General features: G+C 49.8%; 1 protein-coding gene across 2 annotated transcripts; it reads left to right on the plus strand.

The window, feature by feature from the left end:
• The first annotated feature begins 57 nt into the window (after positions 1-57).
• SFT2D1 (SFT2 domain containing 1) lies at positions 58-19094 on the plus strand. 2 transcript variants are annotated; one of them, XM_026015918.2, is made up of 8 exons: positions 58-536; positions 9390-9476; positions 10005-10087; positions 11346-11427; positions 13524-13559; positions 14964-15022; positions 16737-16766; positions 18582-19094. In XM_026015918.2, exons 1-8 carry the CDS (start codon positions 384-386, stop codon positions 18619-18621), a joined length of 570 nt encoding a protein of 189 aa, XP_025871703.2. In that variant the 5' UTR covers positions 58-383; the 3' UTR covers positions 18622-19094. The 2 variants fall into 2 exon arrangements, with proteins under 2 accessions (XP_025871703.2, XP_025871705.2); XM_026015920.2 differs by lacking the exon at positions 13524-13559.
• The last annotated feature ends 223 nt before the right edge of the window (positions 19095-19317 follow it).

The following is a 19317-nucleotide window of genomic DNA, read 5'->3' on the forward strand; positions in this document are numbered from 1 at the left end:
TGCCAGGGCTGCAGTGTGGGTGCTGGGGCTGCAGTGTGGGGCTCAGGTCTGCAGTGCTGGGTGCCGGACCTGCAATCCTGGGTGCTGGGTGCGGCAGTCCTGGAGGCCCCGGGCTGCGGTGTGGGGTCGGGTCTGGAGCACCGGCCGTGGGTCTGCGGCACAGAGCGTGGCGTACACGCGGGAGGACCTGGGTCGGTGGGTGTATTCATCCGACGTCCCTGGCCGTGCCACCGCCGAGCTCCGACTCCACGAGACAGGAGGCAGCGCCCGCCGCAGCCGGAGCACCGGGACCGGAAGCACAGCCCCCGCCGGCGCAGACCCGGGCTCGAGGTGCCCAGCGCGCAGGCGCGGGCTGCGGGGACGCGCCGGAAGCGGCGGGCCGGATGTCCGGTCGCGTGGGGTTCCGGGTTCCGGGTTCCGGGAGCCGCGGGGGTCCGGCGAGCGGGGCCGCCAGTGCGGCGGGAAGCGGGGCCATGGAGAAGCTGCGGCGGGTCCTGAGCGGCCAGGACGACGAGGAGCAGGGCCTGACCGCGCAGGTAGCGGGCCGCGGCGGGGCCGGGGGGGCCGGGCGGGCGCCCACCTGCCACCTCGGGGGCGGAGGGAGGGCTCCCCGCCTCCCGGGGAGAATCTGGGGGAGCTTCCCGGGTGTTCGTGGGGTCTGCGAAGCCTTGAGTCCGCCTCACGGCTCGCTTGGGCCTGCCGACCCTTGGGGACCGCCGAGCTCTCCCGGGTGTTCTGCGCGGGGCTCTGCACCCGGGGTGGGGGCAACACAGGCGGGTGGCGGCGGCGGGGAGGCGGGCGGGGGGCAGGGCCTGCAGGGGGCAGCGGGGGCTGAGGGGGGTGGGGCAGGGGCAGGGCCTGCAGGGGGCAGCGGGGGCTGAGGGGGGTGGGGCGGGGGCAGGCCTGCAGGGGGCAGCGCCCGGGGGAGGGGGACGGGGGGGCAGGGCCTGCAGGGGGCAGCGCCCGGTGGGGGGGACGGGGGCAGGCCTGCAGGGGGCAGCGCCCAGGGTGCTGGGGCGGGGGGCAGGCCTGCAGGGGGCAGCGCCGGGGGAGGGGGACGGGGGGGGCAGGGCCTGCAGGGGGCAGCGCCCAGGGGGCTGGGGCGGGGGGCAGGCCTGCAGGGGGCAGCGCCGGGGGAGGGGGACGGGGGGGCAGGGCCTGCAGGGGGCAGCGCCCGGGGGGGGGGACGGGGGCAGGCCTGCAGGGGGCAGCGCCCAGGGTGCTGGGGCGGGGGGCAGGCCTGCAGGGGGCAGCGCCCAGGGTGCTGGGGCGGGGGGCAGGCCTGCAGGGGGCAGCGCCGGGGGAGGGGGACGGGGGGGCAGGGCCTGCAGGGGGCAGCGCCCGGGGGGGGGGGGGGACGGGGGGCAGGCCTGCAGGGGGCAGCGCCCAGGGTGCTGGGGCGGGGGGCAGGCCTGCAGGGGGCAGCGCCGGGGGAGGGGGACGGGGGGGGGCAGGGCCTGCAGGGGGCAGCGCCCAGGGGGCTGGGGCGGGGGGCAGGCCTGCAGGGGGCAGCGCCGGGGGAGGGGGACGGGGGGGGCAGGGCCTGCAGGGGGCAGCGCCCGGGGGGGGGGGGACGGGGGCAGGCCTGCAGGGGGCAGCGCCCAGGGTGCTGGGGCGGGGGGCAGGCCTGCAGGGGGCAGCGCCCAGGGTGCTGGGGCGGGGGGCAGGCCTGCAGGGGGCAGCGCCGGGGGAGGGGGACGGGGGGGGCAGGGCCTGCAGGGGGCAGCGCCCGGGGGGGGGGGGACGGGGGCAGGCCTGCAGGGGGCAGCGCCCAGGGTGCTGGGGCGGGGGGTAGGCCTGCAGGGGGCAGCGCCCAGGGTGCTGGGGCGGGGGGCAGGCCTGCAGGGGGCAGCGCCGGGGGAGGGGGACGGGGGGGGGCAGGGCCTGCAGGGGGCGTCGCCCAGGGGGCTGGGGCGGGGGGCAGGCCTGCGGAGGCAGCGCCCAGGGGGTGGGCGGCGGCTCTGTCCTGCGAGCTGCGGGGAGAGCCGAGGTCTAGCTTGGTTGCAGGGGCTTGCCCCGGGAGGCGGACGAGGTGCGTTCAGGGGTTTGTCCCCCGAGGTGGACGAGGTGCGGTGAGTGCGCCTTGGTCCTTTGGAAGTAGGGAGACCGGAGCGGGGGCGGGGAAGGTCACTGGGAAGTGAAAGAAACGGAGTTAAAAGTTGCTTATTAAGGCATTGAGTCCCTGGTAAAAGATTCACAGCCAAACAAAAGCATCTTTTTGCCTCTGTGCTTTACCCGGAGGCCTGGTGAACGTTACTCTCTCTAGTGGAAGAATTAAAAATATCCCCCGCGCAGTAACTGCAGTGTTTCTGGTGTGTGCCTGCTGATTAGTTCTTTTCTGCGGGCCCAGGAGTGCAGCGCCTAGCGCCCAGTGTGCCGCAGAAGGGCCTTTTGTTTGACCCTTTTCTACCTGACTCCCTCCCTTGTTCTCTTTGTTCGGCCCTTTTTGGGGGCAAGATTCTAGTCTAGTGTGTGAGGATCCAGAGTCTACAAGACAAGCATCTGCTTTCAGGGGACGCCATAAGCAGTTTGGCAGATCGTAATATAGAAATCCACAAATAGGGGATCCCTGGGTGGCTGAGGGGTTTAGCACCTGCCTTTGGTCCAGGGTGTGATCCTGGGGTCCCAGGATTGGGTTCCGCATGGAGCCTGCTTCTCCCTCTGCCTGTGTCTCTGCCTTTCTCTCTCTGTGCCTCTCATGAATAAATAAATAAAATCTTTAAAAAAAAATCCACAAATAGGACTGCGAGAGATGTCAGGAGGGCAGTACGGGCTCCCCCCACCCAGAGTCATTCTGCTGTGCTCCACTCCATGCTCCAGCGCTGTGCTGTACCCTGCAGGATTCATAGCCACATGTGGCTCCTTACATTTAAAGTAATAAAAATTAAATAAGATTTGGGCACCTGGGTGGCTGTCGGTTAAGTGGCTGACTTCAGTGCAGATCATGGTCTCAGGGTCCTGGGATCAAGCCCCCCCATCAGGCTCTACACTTAGCAGGGAGTATGCTTCTCCCCCCCCCCCCCCCCCCCCCCCGGCTGGTGCATGCTCTCTCCCTCCTTCCCTCAAATAGTAAATAAAATCTTTTCAAATAAACAAAATCTTTTAAGAAATTAAATACTATTTAAAAATCGTTTCTCAGTCACACCAGCCACATTTCAGGTGCTCAGTAGGCACGCGTGTTGTGTTTTTAAGGATTTTGTTTACTTGAGAGAGAGAACCAGCAGTGGGAAGGGGCAGAGGGAGAGAGAGAGGGAGTAGCAGACTCCCTGCTGAGCTGGAAGCCCGATGTGGGGCTTGATCCCAGGATCTGGACAGCATGACATGAACCAGAGGTAGACACTTGACCGGATTGAGCCACCTAGGCACCCCAGGTGGGCGCAGGTGTTAGTGGTTGCTGCATAGGACAGTATATGAATGGCACATTTCATGGCAGGAAGTTCAGTGGTGCTGAGCTGCTCTGAACCTTGGGTACATGAAGGTGATAGTGTCACTTTTCTTGAGCCCACAGACTACAGGGGGGAAAGATGTTGAGAATAGTCCAGAAAAGGGCGAAGCTGATGATACAGGCAAGAGACAGGATCATTGCTGGGGTGCCATCCAGGCGTGGTTGGGAAGATCCCAGGAGGTGGGATATGGTGCACAAGAGAAGGGACCAGCCTGGCTTGGGCACGTGGATGGCCAGCTCATGTGGGCTCCAGGTGCTGCCATTGGAGCACAGGAGGATTCTCCCATGACTCCTTAGCCGTCCTCACAGAAATGGGAAATAGGGTTGCCAGTTGGAAGTTGGAGGGGGAGTGAGTGTTGACGTTCCGGAAGAAGATGTGGAGGTTGTTTAAGAGAACAGGCGAGTGAATGGATGGGGGGCAACAGTGGGATTGTTGGCAGCACCAAGGCCCCTCTTGTGGGTGGTGGTCCTGGATTTGGGGACCATTTGAGGTGGGAGTCCTCAGCAGCAGCAGCAGGAGGGCAGGGCAGGGCGGGGAGCTGGATTTAAGCGGGGTTTGGATGTTGCCCAGTGAATGCATCAGAGGGACACAGTGCAGAGAAGTGGGGGATGTACGCAGGAGTGCTTGTAGGAGGGCAGCAGGAGTAGGGGGTGTGGAGGGATGGGTAACTAGGGATGCTGGAGAGTAGGAAGGGGTGGTCGAAAAGGGGGATACTTAAAATTGAGACCATGGAGAGTGTTGAGATTATGATGCCCTTATTACCGCAGATAAGGGACTTGGTGGTTGATGTAGGGTGCAGAGACCATTGGAGGAGAGAGGATGAAGAAGCAGGAATCATAGAGCTCTGGAAGGCTTGCTTACTCCAGTGATGAAATCCCCAACAGTTAAGAGGGGAGTGGAGGCATGATAGTGAGCCCCTTGCACAATCCTTAGAAGAGCAAGAGTTGTGATATGGGGGCAGGGGGCAGTGATGGGGTGACCCAGGAGATGGTAGTGACAGCAGTGAGGAGGAGCAGCAGGTGGCCTAGTGTGAGGGCAGGATCTTGCAGGCAGGTGTTTCTGGGCCTGAGAAGATGGGGAACAGCAGTGAGGAGCAGCCTTCACCTGGCCCACTTCCTGTCCCCCCTAGTCAGGGGGGTGACGAGCAGCATCGTGGTGTTGGGGGTGCATCTGAGATCCGGGACTGCTCCGTCATCCTGCTGAGGGGGTTTGGAGGCCAGGGAAGAGGCAGAGTAGCCAGAGTTGTAGGGTCCCTCCTTGCAAGGTGTCTGGGATAATGGAAGGAGGGCGAGATGGAGCCAGGTGTGAGAGGGTCCAGATTAATCACACGACTTCCTGTAGTGCTGGTGTAAGATCCAGACTCTGCCCCAGGCGCCTCAGCCCTCTGCACACCTCCCCACCTCACCTGTCCCCCAGGACTACTGTGCTCTGCTCAGCTTCCTCTGCCTCTGCCATTTCTTTTTTTCTGGGATGCTCTAACCTGGCTCCCAGGGTTTGCCCACATAGCCTTAACCTGCGTGGGCCCTTTCTCTCCGGGACCCGCAAGGGTGACAAGACCGTTTGTGGTACGTGAGATGAGGACGTGGATCCGGAGGGAGGTTGGTGTAATGGGGAGGAGAGGGGCTTTCTTCCTCTGATGTTCCTCCTCATTTTCTCCTGGTCTCTGAGGTACCTCCTCACAGGCGTTTAGCAAGACTCCCAACCCAGCTGAAGTAGCACTGCCCTTCTCGCCCTCCATCCTTGGATCTCCTTGATTCCTCCCTATAGCACACACTACACCTGATGTTCTAGCATGTGGGCATTTACTGATTTGCGGGCAGCCACCTTATTGCTTTGACAGCTGTGTCACCAGTATCGAGCTCAGGTGCTGAGCAGTCAGGGTCAGAGTGGCCCATTGAAGCAATAGGCCAGGGTGCCTAGGTGGCTTAGTCCACTAAGCGTCTGACTTTGGCTTAAGTTGGGATCGAGCCCTGTGTAAGGCTCCCTGCCCTTCCCCCGATTTGTGTGCTCACTCTCTTTCTCTCAAGTAAATAAGTAAGTAAAATCTTAAAAAAAAAAAAAAAAAAAAAAAAAGGAAGGGGCAGTAGGCCAAACTGGCAGGGCAAATTGTGCCTCAGATCACTTTCTGTGGCAGTAGCAGCAAGAGGCTGGAAGCCAGGAAGGGCCGGCTTCCCTCTGTGCTGTTTTCACCCCATGGATTGGGCACTGGTTGGTGGTCTGCTCCCTGTCCAGGGAGCCCCAAACCAAAGACTTGGGCAGTTTTACAGAGCCTGATGTCAGGGAGGAGGATGTGTGGAGGGCCAGACTCCTCAGCCAGCACATTGAACAGGCATCAAAGATCGCTCAGCAGTATTTGCTGAATGAATGAATGAGCAGAGGCTGGAGAGTGAACTCAAGTGAGCTGCTGCTTCAAGCTGAAAGAGGCATACTCATGTGTTCAGGTTGATGGGAGTGGTCTCAGGGACAGAACATGGGTCACTTTCGAGAAGGGTGAGAAGCTGATACTGCAAGTTTCCTGAGAAGGCCGAGGGGTGGGGCTCTGAAGCACAGTGGGTTGACCTCAGCCCCTCTGTGGTCTTCCGAGAAGGAAGAGAAGGTATTCTTGAGGGAGCCTTGGGGGCTTGGTAGCAGCAAGCAGGAGAGGGAGGGCACGTTGATGGTTTCTGTTTTCTCTGTGAAAGGGGAAGTTATCTGTACAGTAGAAGTGTCACAGCAACACTTGCAGGGTTGAAATCATCTGTGGTCAGTAGAGTGCGAAGGCACATTGACTTCACAGTGCCTGTCAGTCCGCCATGTCAGGTGGCCAGGCGGGCGGCATCAGGGCCCACTGGGAGGTGCTGATGGCCTGGGTGTGATCCCCCCGCCTTGCCACATGACTGCTCAGAGGAAGAGGAAGCAGGCTTGATGGTGGCATTTTGCCAGATGGAAGCAGCAGAAAGGGAATTTTAACTGTCTTACTGAGCTGGTGGGCTGGACGAGCGTGCCACCTGGAGGACTTTGGGGTCCAAGAGCAGCGGCTTGAAGTTTGGATATGGAGAGATTTTGGGCCACGAGAGCGTCCTGGGTCACTTGGTGGAGTGGAGGGCATGGGCCACTGAGATTAGGGGTTGAGGAACAGAAATTCCGGGCAATCCCTGTGGATGTACGATTATCCAAGGCTCCCCTGGGATCCAGTGTAGGACCTGTGGTCAGGGGCCCCGAGTGAGAGAGAAGGACAGGGGGAGCTGTTGGTGCCAGGAGTGAGGTGGGCCTGCTAGTCACGGAGGAGACTGAGTCAGGAGCCGGGACCCGAGAAGGCAATGCTGACCTCCCTCGAGAGCGTCTGTGGACACCTGTTCCCCGTGCTCGCTGTCGCTCTGGTGGCCCTCCTCCTGCCCACCGTCGTTTTGAAGGAGGACTGGTGGGAGTCCTGCACTCAGGGTGCTCGTTAAGGTGGTAGTCACCCTGGAGCAGGGCTCAGGCCAAGACAGCCGGCCCCTTCGTGATCGTGTGGCTCTGCTCCTGGCTTCTCCATCACTGGGAGAGAGGCGAGTGTCCCCAGGGCCTCGGCTTCATTCTTTCACCTGTAATGCTGCTGCTGCTGGGAGATTTTTCCAACTACTTTCTCTAAATCAGCAAAATTCTGGTTCCGGGTAGTGGTTTGCTGTCGCGGAAGAGTCTCTCCTGCACACGAGATGCTTTCTCTTTGCTTCCTCTTCCTTTGTTTGGTGTCTCTAATTATTTTTACAGATTTTTATTTATTTATTTGGAGAGAGAGAGTGCTCTGGGGGAGGGATGGAAGCAGAGGCAGAGAGAGAATCACAAGCAGGCCCCCTGCTGAATGGGGCTGGATGTCATGACCCCGAGATCATGACCGGAGCCAAAATCAAGAGTCCGATGCTTAATCCACTGAGCCAGCCAAGTGCTCGGGTTCCTCTTCCTTTGATAATATGTCAAGTAATTGGTACCCATGTCCCTGTGTATTTCTTTTCAGAGACTATCTTTAAGAAATCAGTATGGTTGCTGGTTCTGCTGGGCTTGTTCCTGATTGCGCTTGGACCAGAAAGTAGCACCTGAGTGCTTCTGAAGCGAGTCTGGAGGATCAGGGCCCCTTCTGGCTCCTTTGTGGGGAATGCAGCACCAAGTTTTCTTGAATGTTTTCCAAATAAGGCACCAGGGAATCCGTAATTTGTTTCTGTAGTCTGGACAGTTGGCAAAGCTGAAGACAAATCATTTGCTTGTGGGTTGAATATTCTATATTTTCAAATGCAAATAACTTGTTTCATTTTAAAGATCGTCACTTGGAAGATGGTAATAAGGGGAAAATACCTAATATGTAAATAATCGTGCTAAGAGTGAACTGGCTGTTGAAAACCAGCATCTGAACTTAGGAATGGTGGGGTGGTTTAAACTTGTGAATGGAAAGCAGAAGTGACTTGTCCCCACATCGCCGTGTCCTCTGGCTGCAGGTTAGAAGGCAGGCTTCCGTGGATGCTGCTCTGTAGCCCATCTCCCATGCAGTGAGTGGTCTTTGGGGTTCATGCTGCTCTGTGTAGTTGAAACACACTTCCTGGCCACACTTCCTACTCAGAAAGGATGGTACTTGGGTGTTTTCAAAGACGAGTCCATTGGTTTAAATGGAGCTGTGGTTTTGCTATAAACAGGTGACATTGCTGGAAATCAGAATGTGAGTTAAAGCAAATTTAAACATTTAAAATGTGTTAAGTGATATATGTTGCATTTACAACCTTATCTTGTTTTTATCTACTTTTCATGCCGCATAAGGATTCCCAGGTTAATCAGTTGAGGTAAGGAATGTAGCAAGAGGTATTTTTGAGCTTTTGCATAGGAATTTTCTGCTTTTGCTTTATTATTCTTGAAAATACATTATAAGCATGTGAACTTATTTTTAAATATCTATGGTAATATAAGTTAGAAATTAAATTGTGATACATAAATTCCTAATATATATTTCTAGTTTCCCAAAATAGCGTTGTTGATACTTTTTCAGCTTTGTTGGGAAATGAGTATCCTTAGGAATCTGCATGTGTCCATTGCTCAGTCTGGGTTACTGTGTAAGGCATGCCTGGTGATTTCCACTCTTCGCCCACCTAAGTTGGTTACAGTTTGCATATAGGAGTGCCGTTGGTCTAGCATAAATGATCATTTAAAAAAATGTGTTTTTAATAATGGTGGAGGAGGTACCTAGGGCTCTCCTGAATTGGTTTTAAATGAACCTTTTATAATGAATGGAAGTTAGGTATCCAGTAGTGGACACTACTGGTGGCTGCTCAGGTCCCCATTGTGAAGCGGGTGTATGCGTCCCCCAGCGACTCACAGCTGTGTCCTCCAGCACATCTCGGAGGTCCTGCGGTCATCCCCACTGTGCCTATAGCCTGTGGCCAGCCGATGGGAGGTGGGTTCCAGACAGTGGCCTTCCCAGGCCCAAGCTGAATGCCGGCTGAAACCACATCATCCTCTCCCTACCCTGGCAGCTCCCCTCACTTCCCTCAGGGTTTCTGCTGAGAGCAGCAAGTGCATCAGACCCCTATTTCGGGCTCTACACTTGGAGGCCTCTCCTGTGCCCAGAACCCAGCTTCAGCGTTGTTCCACATCTTGCTTGTCTTGTTTCATCTCCCCCCCCCCTTTTTTTTTTTTTTAGTTATTGAGTGTTTTATAATGTGTAACATATTTTCTGTCATTTCATGGGTGTCGGGATATGTCTGCTATCCTGCTAAGGGCTGTAAAAACCAGGCGCACAGTGCCATGGGTGCACCCATCCGACCCCCGCCTTAAGTTTCCCTTCATGGTCCCTGGGGTCTTGCCCTTCTCACTGAGCTGCAGCAGGCACAAGCCAATGGGCCCCGCATCCAGGGTCTGGGGAGGCTTTGCCCCCTTCACTGTGAAGAGTCAGGCTGCACTAAGCAGCCGAAGGACATGTTCTGCTTCCCCTTCCTTCCTAAGGTCCTGGACGCCTCGTCCCTCAGCTTCAACACCAGGCTGAAGTGGTTCGTCATCTGCTTCGTCTGCGGCATTTTCTTCTCCATCCTTGTGAGTTAACGGCTTTCTGCTGCCTAATGATTTTTATTTTAGGCCAGGCTAACGTCATTTAGTTTTAACAAGCAGCCTGCAGTCTAGACCACCCGCAAGACTGTTTCCATGGAACACAGAGATCAATACAGAGATTCAGAAATTAGTATTTGGGGGGAGTTTATGGATTGTGAATATATATATATATATTTAAGAAAAATCAGTGTGTATAGAAAGCTTCAGAGTCAGGAACTGAGATACGTTAACTACCTTATGTAACTTGTCATTGGTAAAGAGCATTGATTTAAGGAGAGTGAGATGATTTACATATGTGTTATGGCTAAGTTAGATATACACAGAATAGGCAGAAGAGTTCAATTAGCAAATAACAATGAAAACTGTTTTTACAAAACAATATAATTAAAGACTATGTACTAGCATATCGATACTTAAACTGTACATTGTTATATAATCATATTCCCTTTGTAGCATGTTTCTATTTTAAGCTATCACAATGGTAAAATTATTTCAAAATATATCTTCACTCAGGGGACTGGATTACTGTGGCTTCCTGGTGGCATAAAGCTTTTTGCAGTGTTTTATACTCTTGGAAATCTCTCTGCATTAGCCAGGTGTGTATACCAGTCTGGCTCCTCGGGGTGTTTGGTTTGCTGGCACGGTCAGCAGCCGTCCTTGCCGTAAGCACTTCCCCAATAGCAAGGCTGCTAGAGCCATATTTCTGTTCATTCAGTAAGTGTGCATCGACTTACGCTGAGTGCTGGGGCGCACTGTCGTGGGGAGGGTAGGGGTTGCTAAGTGCTCCTGTCTGTTACTCCAGTGTAAGAGGTGGGTACTGTGATCACCCCCACCCTGTGGCCAAGCGGAGTAGCACAGAGAGGGTGAGTCACTACCCTGGGATGAGCCCCATTAGGTGACCGGCAGGCTTTCCACCAGATAGTCCTCCGGAGCCATGGCTCATGGCTGCTGTGCTCTGCTCCCTGCTTGGGAAGCCCGTCTCAGGGAGAGGAGCTGACTGCTGCCCACCAGCTAGGAGCCACCACGGTAGTGGTGCTGAGCAGAGAAGTCGGGGGTGAGGAGCGCTAGTGAGCCCAGTAGCATTTTGGGTTGGTGCCCCGGAATTCCTCTGAGGATCTTGGTGCACATTTGAGCGTGTTGGTGTCTGTTAAGTAGTTGTCAGATGTATGAGTTTTGCATTTGTATACATTGAGCTTTCAGAGGTGACCTGGAATTTTCTGGATCAAGGTAGTCAAGTGAACCTGCGTGAGCCAAGGCCAAGCTCAGTGGGCTTTTCTGGGCTGGTCCCTATAGTGCTGCTCCTTGGGGCTACAGTCCGAACAAAGCCCAACCCGGCAGTTTTATGTTGTGTCACTGTTGGGGGCTTCACACTGTTGTTAGATGGGAGTCGTTTATCATTGCTCTGGTCTGTAGCGTGCAGAGGTGAGGAGTGGTAGTGATTGGACTGGCACAGTTGGGGAGCGAGTCACCTGTGAGTTCAGGACGGCTTCAACCATCTTGATCACCTGTAGCTTTGTATGAATAATTTGTGAAAAGGCATTTGTGTGTCCTAGAACACTAAGGGCTCCTGGCTCTCTCAGTCAGTAAAACATGTGACTCTTGATTTCAGGGTCATGAGTTCAAGCCCTATGTTGGGCCTAGAGCTTAGTTAAAAAAAAAATAAATAAAATAACAAGGTCTTTAAAAAAAGTTTGCTTTTAATATTAAGGAAAAATAGAACTGACTTAGTGAGAGATTTTTATTCGTAAATCAGCAGATTTTTTTTTGTAAAAGCATTTATGTTTAGATAGCCAATTAGTAGATTCATCTCTTCCTTCTGTTTGTTTCAAATAGTACTTGCTTTTTTTTTTTAAGTACGTGCTTCTTAATGGGACCTATGAAGCAACTGAAGAAAATGTTTGAAACAACAAGATTGCTTGCAACAGTTATTATGCTTGTAAGTAAATAATGAAAATTAAAACTTAGAGCAGTGTTTTTGCATTATTATCTTACAGATAATTGCCCGCTCTTATGTACGTGCTATTATATCTTGTGCTGCATGTAATCATATCCTTAAGGCTGTGTGTTTAGAGAATTTAGATGATACAGCATTATTTCAACTGACTGACTTGCTAAATTCTGCCTTTTGTTGTCTAGACCTACCGTTGGCGCTGTGTATTTAAAGTGGACATATGTCATTTCCCAGCCTTGTAGAGCGCCTTGTAACAGATGGCTATGTGCTTTTTGTGGGGGGGGGGGGGGGGCAGTGGGGTGGTGGCTGGAATACAGGTCTCTTCTCTGAGGCTTTTCGCATCTTAGGAACGCTTGGCTTCATTTAAGTAGCCTGTCACCTGGCTTTTGTCCCTTCCCTGTGTGACTATTTGTACTCCCAGCAGCACGGCTTCTATAGCCATGTCTTTCAGGTGCCATCTATTATCACTTTATGGATTTTGTGCATGGCTGTCAGGTCATCACTCTTAAATTTCCTGTCTCTTTATCTTTGAACCGGGCAGGGTTGGGCTTGTGGTTAGAAAGTTTGTACTTTGTGTGTTTTGGGTTCTTGGCTGCTGTTTTGAGTGTTGTGGGCCAAGGAACTCAAGTGTCCCTCTCTCCATGGAGTCTCTGGTTCCTTGTGGGCTTGTCTGTGTCTCTTGCAGAGTTCTCTTGCCTTCAAGCATGTTGTCGAATCTAAGGACCAGCATCAGCTAGTGTATCCTTGTAATGCTAGGAAGCTTTTTAACACAGTTGAGCTTGGTGGATTTGTAGGAAGGAAATGTTCCCACATAATCTGTGTGAGTCTTATCAGAGAAGAAAACCCTTTTTAGCCTAACTTTTTATTTATGTCCTTATTTAGCTTCATCATAATTTATTGCCATTTTTCTAATTTTTCCAGTTATTTTGTATTTCCTATATTAGCATGTACGGCAGTGTATTAATATTCAACTTTGTGTGGGTTACCTAAAAGTTAGCTTATGCTTAGACTGTGAGAAGTTTTATACTTTTCTAAGATTTTATGTAGATTGGCTTTACTTTGGATATCCTGGACCCCATCTTAGTAATGCACTCTATGCAGTAAATGTAAAGTCGAGAAGGCTGTTCCTCAAACATTAAGAACATTCAGAAATGTGTTTCCCAGGAGAGACCATGAAGTATTTATATCATGTAACTCTGGTGATGACTTGAGTCATGACGTTTCCATTTGAGTGAGCGTGGTCAGATTTGCTAACATAATTGATGCCTAATAATGACAGGGAAGCAGTACTGCCACTTACGTAGTCTTCTGAGTGCCAGCCCCTACCCTAGGCCCATTACAGACAAGTTCCAATTCATTTGCCACCATTGCCCTTTAGAGCAGGTCAGTAGGTACCATCCTCATTTCAAAGAGAAGAGAACTTAAGGCGAGAGCAGACAACTGACTTACCACTCAGGGCGTCAGAGCTTGGGTCTCATGCAGGGCTCTGCCTGCCAGCCTCCTGCTTGTCACTATTGCTGTCGCCTGCCCCTCATGATCACTCCCCTGCCTCCTCCCGGGACACCGGGACATGGAGTGATGATGTCCTCTTTGGTGTGAAAATCATGATAGTAGATTCCTTGTGTCAAGTAAGGGTGTTCCCTGTCTTTCTAATAATATCTGTTGCAGTATTCTGTTATGAAACATTAGCAGGAGCCCTCATAACAGCTGTGGTCAGGGGGTTAAGCGTCCAGGTGCCATGATGAGCAGTGAGCGGTGTGTGGAGGTGTTCAATCCCTGTACTGTACACCTGAGGGTGATAGGATACTGAGCATTACTTATATAAGAATTTTTTTAAAAGCAGCTGATACGGTCCTTTCTCAAACATCTTTCCTGTTGATGTAATCAGAGGATTGTTTACTAGGTGCCTGCAGTTCGCCAAGGAACACTGCAGTCCTAGATGTGAAGGTAGGGTAAGCTTAGGGTAAGCTTGGCCTGGAGTACCTAAGTATATCAAGAGTCGGCCGCATCATTGATTTTATGAAATGTTTTAAGCTTTTGGAAGGACTCACATTTGCAATTTTTTCTTTCCTTTTCTATAGTTGTGTTTGATATTTACCTTGTGTGCTGCTCTTTGGGTAAGTGACGTCAGCGGTGCCTGCTTTCTACTAACGGTGGCCCCTCCCCGGTGTCATATCGCCATCCCAAAGGAGCTCAAAGTCTGGCTTCTTAAAACCCCCAAAGGTCAGGTGTTCCTAAGATTGTGTGTGTGAACATCAAGTTAGTGGCTAGGCTTGTGATAGATTCTGCCATTCGGAACGGAGAGGTGAGTTCTTACTCACTCTCAGGGTGGACTGAGCTGCCCCTCTCAACGGCCCCCTCCTACTTCCCAGGCTCCAAGAGGCTCCTGCAGCGGCTCTGCTTCCTCTGTCTGCTTTGCTGTCCCCTCAGGCAATGGGAGAATCACAGGATGTTGAAACTAATAAGGAGAAAGGGCAAGAAAACAAAGCAAAACAAATTAACCAAAAGAGGCGAATGGGGCTGCTTGGCTTGCTCAGTTGGAAGACCGGGCATTTGGATCTCGAAGTCCGAGTTGGAGCTCCATGCTGGGTGTAGAGCTTACTTGCTTTAATTGTAAAAAAGATGTAAAATCACTAAAAAAAAGGGGAAGAGAAATTAATTTTGTACGTCTTCTGTGACGGTGAACGGCTCATTCGCCTACCGGAAACTATAATATTGCAGTTCAGCTCACTTTTCGGGACTCCTGAGTCTTCAGTATATGTGTTTGTTGCACCATCTGCTTCCAAAGGGATGTGAGGTAGTTCCTGAGCTATCAAGAAAACTGCACTCTTAGAAAAAGGAAGAGTAGTACATAATATGTTTTAGCAATACTCTATCAAAAATGTTCCAGTCTTTTTAATTTTGATCATGTAAGGATTGAGCTTTAATTATGTGACCAGTCTTAAACCTAATTTCCCACTGATAACTTAAAAAGAATATTCTTAAACAGTACCTGTATGTCTGTGTGGAATATTGATTTCTGGTGCTGGGATGGTCTAACCACGTATTTATTTGTAGGTAGTAGACTAAAAATAAGGAAGTGAACAAATATAAATAAAAATGGACAAGGAATCCTAAAAATAGCCCATTTTAACAGGAACTGTTCATTTTACATTATCCTAGAAGATCACAATAGAATGCAGTTTTCCTTCAAAACCTAACTCAAGGAGCAAGAGAGAAGGAGTGAGTGGAGTCCCACAGAGGACAGACAGGGACAGCTGAGTCGTTTGAGTGTTGAGTGCAGCAGAGAGGACGTGGACTTGGACATGAGACTGTAGGAGCATGGCTCTATCTTGGGACCACCAAGCCAGTGCCGTACATGGAGCAGTGTTTCAGTTAAACTTCAGATCTACTGAATCTTGAATCTGTCATACTTAAAGTAAATGAAACCATTGGCCATGTTTGGAAGGGAAAAAAATGGAACTTGTGAAAAATATTTTTAAAAATTCTTAACTTGTTATTTCTGTTTTTGCTGTTGTCAGTGGCACAAGAAGGGACTGGCCTTATTATTCTGCATATTGCAGTTCTTGTCCATGACCTGGTAAGTCTCACATTGATGAGAAGGTTAAAATTCCCTCAGCAGTGATAAGTGTGTTGTTTGGAGCCTGGGAACAACGTTAGGCTTCCGCGTGATGAAGACTGTGCCCTGGAGGGACCAGGCCTCCTGGGAGGTCAGAGGAGTGAGATCTGCGGTGTGTCCCGTGAGACTGGCGCATAGCTCCGTGGTGACCAGAGGGAGGGCTCGGAGAGGTAGGGGTTATGGCAGTGGGAGGTGCTGTGCCAGCTCAGTGACACACTTCCTGCTTTCCTGGTACGTGAAAGAGAAATGACGAGAAATATAGGTGATACTATGCGAAGCCATAAAAGTGAGGCCATATCACAGGAGAAGCCCCAGAGAATGTTGGTTTGCTATTCCCTTTGCACTGTATTGCTGGATAATTACAGAGTAGAATTCTTTCTGCTGCGTGTGGCCCTGTGATAACTGACGCTGCCCCATCTGAATCATCAGTGAATGTGGTTGACCGTTCAACACCTCGGGGATTAGGGGCACTAGCCCCCACCTAGTCGAACACCTGTGTATATCCTTGGACTGCCCCAAAACTCACCTCCTAAAGGCCTGCTGTTGACCAGAAGCCTGACCACTTACATAAACAGCTGAACAATACGTCGTATATACTGTATTCTTACAATAATACCTGTTTCTTAATTCTTTTTGGTATTCCTAGGCCAAGGCATTCATTTGTGAATTTTTTCAAATTGTCACAGATCTCCAGCAAAAAATCTCCCAAAGTATTTATTAAAAAAAAATCCACGTTTAAGTGGACCAGAGAAGGTCAAAGTCCTGTTGTGCCAGAGTCAGCTGCCTGTGGATGTAAATAGCTCCCCTGCCCCTCCCTCTGCCTCACTTCCCCGTCCCTCCTTCCCAATATTCCCTGACCACGCGCTCCCCTCCAGGAAGCCCTTTCCTGCTGTGGACTGCATCTAGTTCAGCTGCGAGAAAGGCCCAGTGGGCATGGGATTGGATTAGATGAGCTCCGCTTCCCACGCTTCCTTGTTTTTGCACATGCGACATTTTCAGGGGTGTTTCCTTTTCTCTTCAGAGCTACAGTTGCTTTGCTCCCTCTAAGACCCAGTCCCCACCCCCCTACCCCCCAATCCATCGTCTCTGGCGTGGCCCGTCCAGAGATCAGCCTTTGCCTTGGCCCTGGCTCTCTCTCCACTGATGGCTGGAACACTGCTGGGTGCTGTGTGCGCTCCTCTGCGTGTTGTTTGGCTCTGTGTCAGTGACCTGTGGGGAGATTAGAATCAAATTCCTTGGCCTTTTTCTATAATATGTTGCTTTTTCTATTGCATCATCTGTACTTAATGGTTGGCTTTCCTGCTAAAGGAGAATGCAGTTTATTCTCACTTTACAATTTATTTATTTTTTTTTACTTTACAATTTTTATTTAAAAAACCCAAAGGGTCATTTCTAGTATCCCCAGCCTAGACTTCATCAGATGCAGTCTGATGCAGGGGCACATAAAGAGTTTGTAAAACACAGAGTTTCTTGGTCAGGAAATAGGGGGTGGGGCACAGTCATTTGCATTTTTAACCAATTCCTGGCTGATACTGTTATTACTGGTCTGGGGCCTTGTTTTGAGGATTACTGTACAATATCGTGCAGCTATATTTTCTGTGGTGTTCATGTAAGGCGACTTGGCATGCGGAAAAACTATTTAGATGGTCTCAATATCTTTGAACTTTTCTTGCAGGTACAGCCTGTCATACATCCCATATGCAAGGTGAGACTCTTGTTTCCAGTCCTCTAATCATCTTTACACAACTACATGAATTTTAGCATATGCAAATTAAAATGTGATATAAAAGGCTGTTCTTTGAGGACTTTAACTTTCTTCCCCCAAAGAAATTATTTTTTACATAAGATGAGTAGGAGTCTGCCAATATAAAGTAAAGCCGTTTTGAACATATGTAAGCAGTTAGTTTGGGAGCATACTTCTGCTTTTACCCCCTGGATATTTGCAGTTAGGAAATTTTGACAGGAGATTCCTGATCCTTCCATGACTGCAAATACTTAGGAAATGGGATGTAGAGACGCCAGCAAAACAAGTTCTACATTAAAGAAAAAACAAGTTAGTGAAAATATGGCATGTAATACATATGTGTTAACTTTGAAGCCAGTAGAAACATGTTTATTTTCTATGTCAAGAGTAAATGCCATTTTTATTTTATTTTTTTCGAGAAATGTACTGGTTTAGCTGTGGAGGGAAAACCAAAACTAGTTGTAATCTTAAACCAGTTCAGACGAGTACTCTGTTAGGCACAGCTTTGCTTCTTTGTGAAGTCTGGAAACATAGCTTACGTATAAAACACAGCAAATTTGTATGCCTAATGTGAACAGTGAAGGAAATTGTAGAAATCCTATTTTTATTCCACTTCAAATGAATGGTTCTTTTTTGACAAGTGCTAATGAGCATGAAAGCAGACCAGGGACACCTGCAGGTGGGCAGACCGTAGAATAAGAGAGCTACAGGTAATCGGCCAGTCCTCAGGACCTTAGTAGGGAGGTCTCGTGCCGTTTCTCAGCACCTTGAAATGATGTCCAGCCCCATAAGCCTGAGCTCGAAGCCATGCCCATCCCCTGCCTTTGAGGGTGATGCCAGGAATTTGCTCAGATGCTCCAGTTCATTGGTGCATGCTTCTGACAATCCACATACAACCAGTAACTTTAAATACACAACAATGTTATATAATAGTTTAAACTGTCTTGTGGAGAAAATGTGAAGGGCGAAGGAAGTCACGTGAATATTTCTTTGGAATTCTGTGAATGTTATAAACATTTAGTTTTTTGTTTTTTATTTTTTTAAAGATTTTATTTATTTATGCATGAGATACAGAGACTGGCAGAGACATAGGCAGCAGGAGAAGCAGGATCCTTGCGGGTAGCCCAATGTGAGACTCAATCCCAGACTCCGGGATCATGCCCTGAGCCAAAGGTAGACGCTCAACCACTGAGCCACCCAGGCATCCCAACATTTCGTGTGTTTTTAACTATTTTTTTTAAAAGATTTTATTTCCAGAACAATTTCTCTTTATTCATGAGAGACACAGAGAGAGGGAGAGAGGCAGAGACACAGGCAGAGGGAGAAGCAGGCTCCATGCAGAGAGCCCGTTGGTAGGACTCCATCCTGGGTCTCCAGGATCAGGGCCTGGGCTGAAGGCGGCGCTAAACCACTGAGCCACCGGGCTGCCCCATTTTGTTTTTAAGAATCCAATTATTTCTTTTTTTTTTTTTTTTTTACAATTCTTTCGTTAGGTTATTTTTGGTATTTACATTTCTTTCTCAAGATTAGCATATGTACTAGAAAAGATTTCTTAAATGCCATTTCAGGCATTAAAACATGATTTCCAAATCTCAGTTCTTGATTTCAGGTGATAGCAGAGTTTCCTTAGGGAGTGTTTTGGTGATTGCATCTGAGTTCTGACATAAACAGGTGATCATGCATTTGTCTCTTGGCAGGCAGCAGTGTTTCCTCCGGCATTACTGTATATGAGGCAGATTATTACATTGTTTTTTCTCCTTTTTTTCCCCCCAACAGGGATGCAGTAATTAAATGCTGTTCTTCTCTCTTAAATTGAAAATCAGAAACTTTGAAAAGAGCATTGGAACTTCAGTGTTCTGTTTTTTTGTGAAATACGGTTTTCCTGATGTAATAATCACTCCCCAAACAACTGCTGTGACAAGTTAAGACCATTTTGTGTACTGGTGGAAACTACATGTTTGATTAAACTGTTAAATACTTGTAACATGAAATTCATTATGTGTCATTAACGTGTTCTTTCCCAAAATAAGGAGTTTTTAATCATTGCCAACTGTAAATGATTTTTAGTTTTTAACCTTTTCTAAACAGCATTTAAGATGTGAATATTTAAGGATAAATCTATGCTGCAGGCTTTTTTGGCTCTTTAAAAATGTCAAGTTTTACTTTTTTTTTTAAAAAAAACTTTAAATGTGAAAGTTTTTACTTTAAGCTAAAAAATTGTTTATTATATGTAATAAATAATATATAAATCTTTACAATTTTGAAATAAACCCACACTTGGAAAAATAATATTTTCTGGGTCAAATTTATAATGTGTTTGGTGAGTGGCACATTTAGTTCTGGCAGTATGCAGTTTTTCTGTAGAAAAATGGGTAAGATACAGTCTTTGTCCTAAAGCTCACATGTGTCCTAAAGGACACATTTGCAAAAGATCATAGGAGTATCACGGCGAAAGCACTTAGAAGGGTGTCATTCAGGGTGTAGACCCGCAAAAATAGCAGGAACGGGGTGG

This window comes from Vulpes vulpes, chromosome 1 (assembly GCF_048418805.1).
Source record: "Vulpes vulpes isolate BD-2025 chromosome 1, VulVul3, whole genome shotgun sequence".
In the NCBI taxonomy this organism is placed as follows: domain Eukaryota; kingdom Metazoa; phylum Chordata; class Mammalia; order Carnivora; family Canidae; genus Vulpes; species Vulpes vulpes.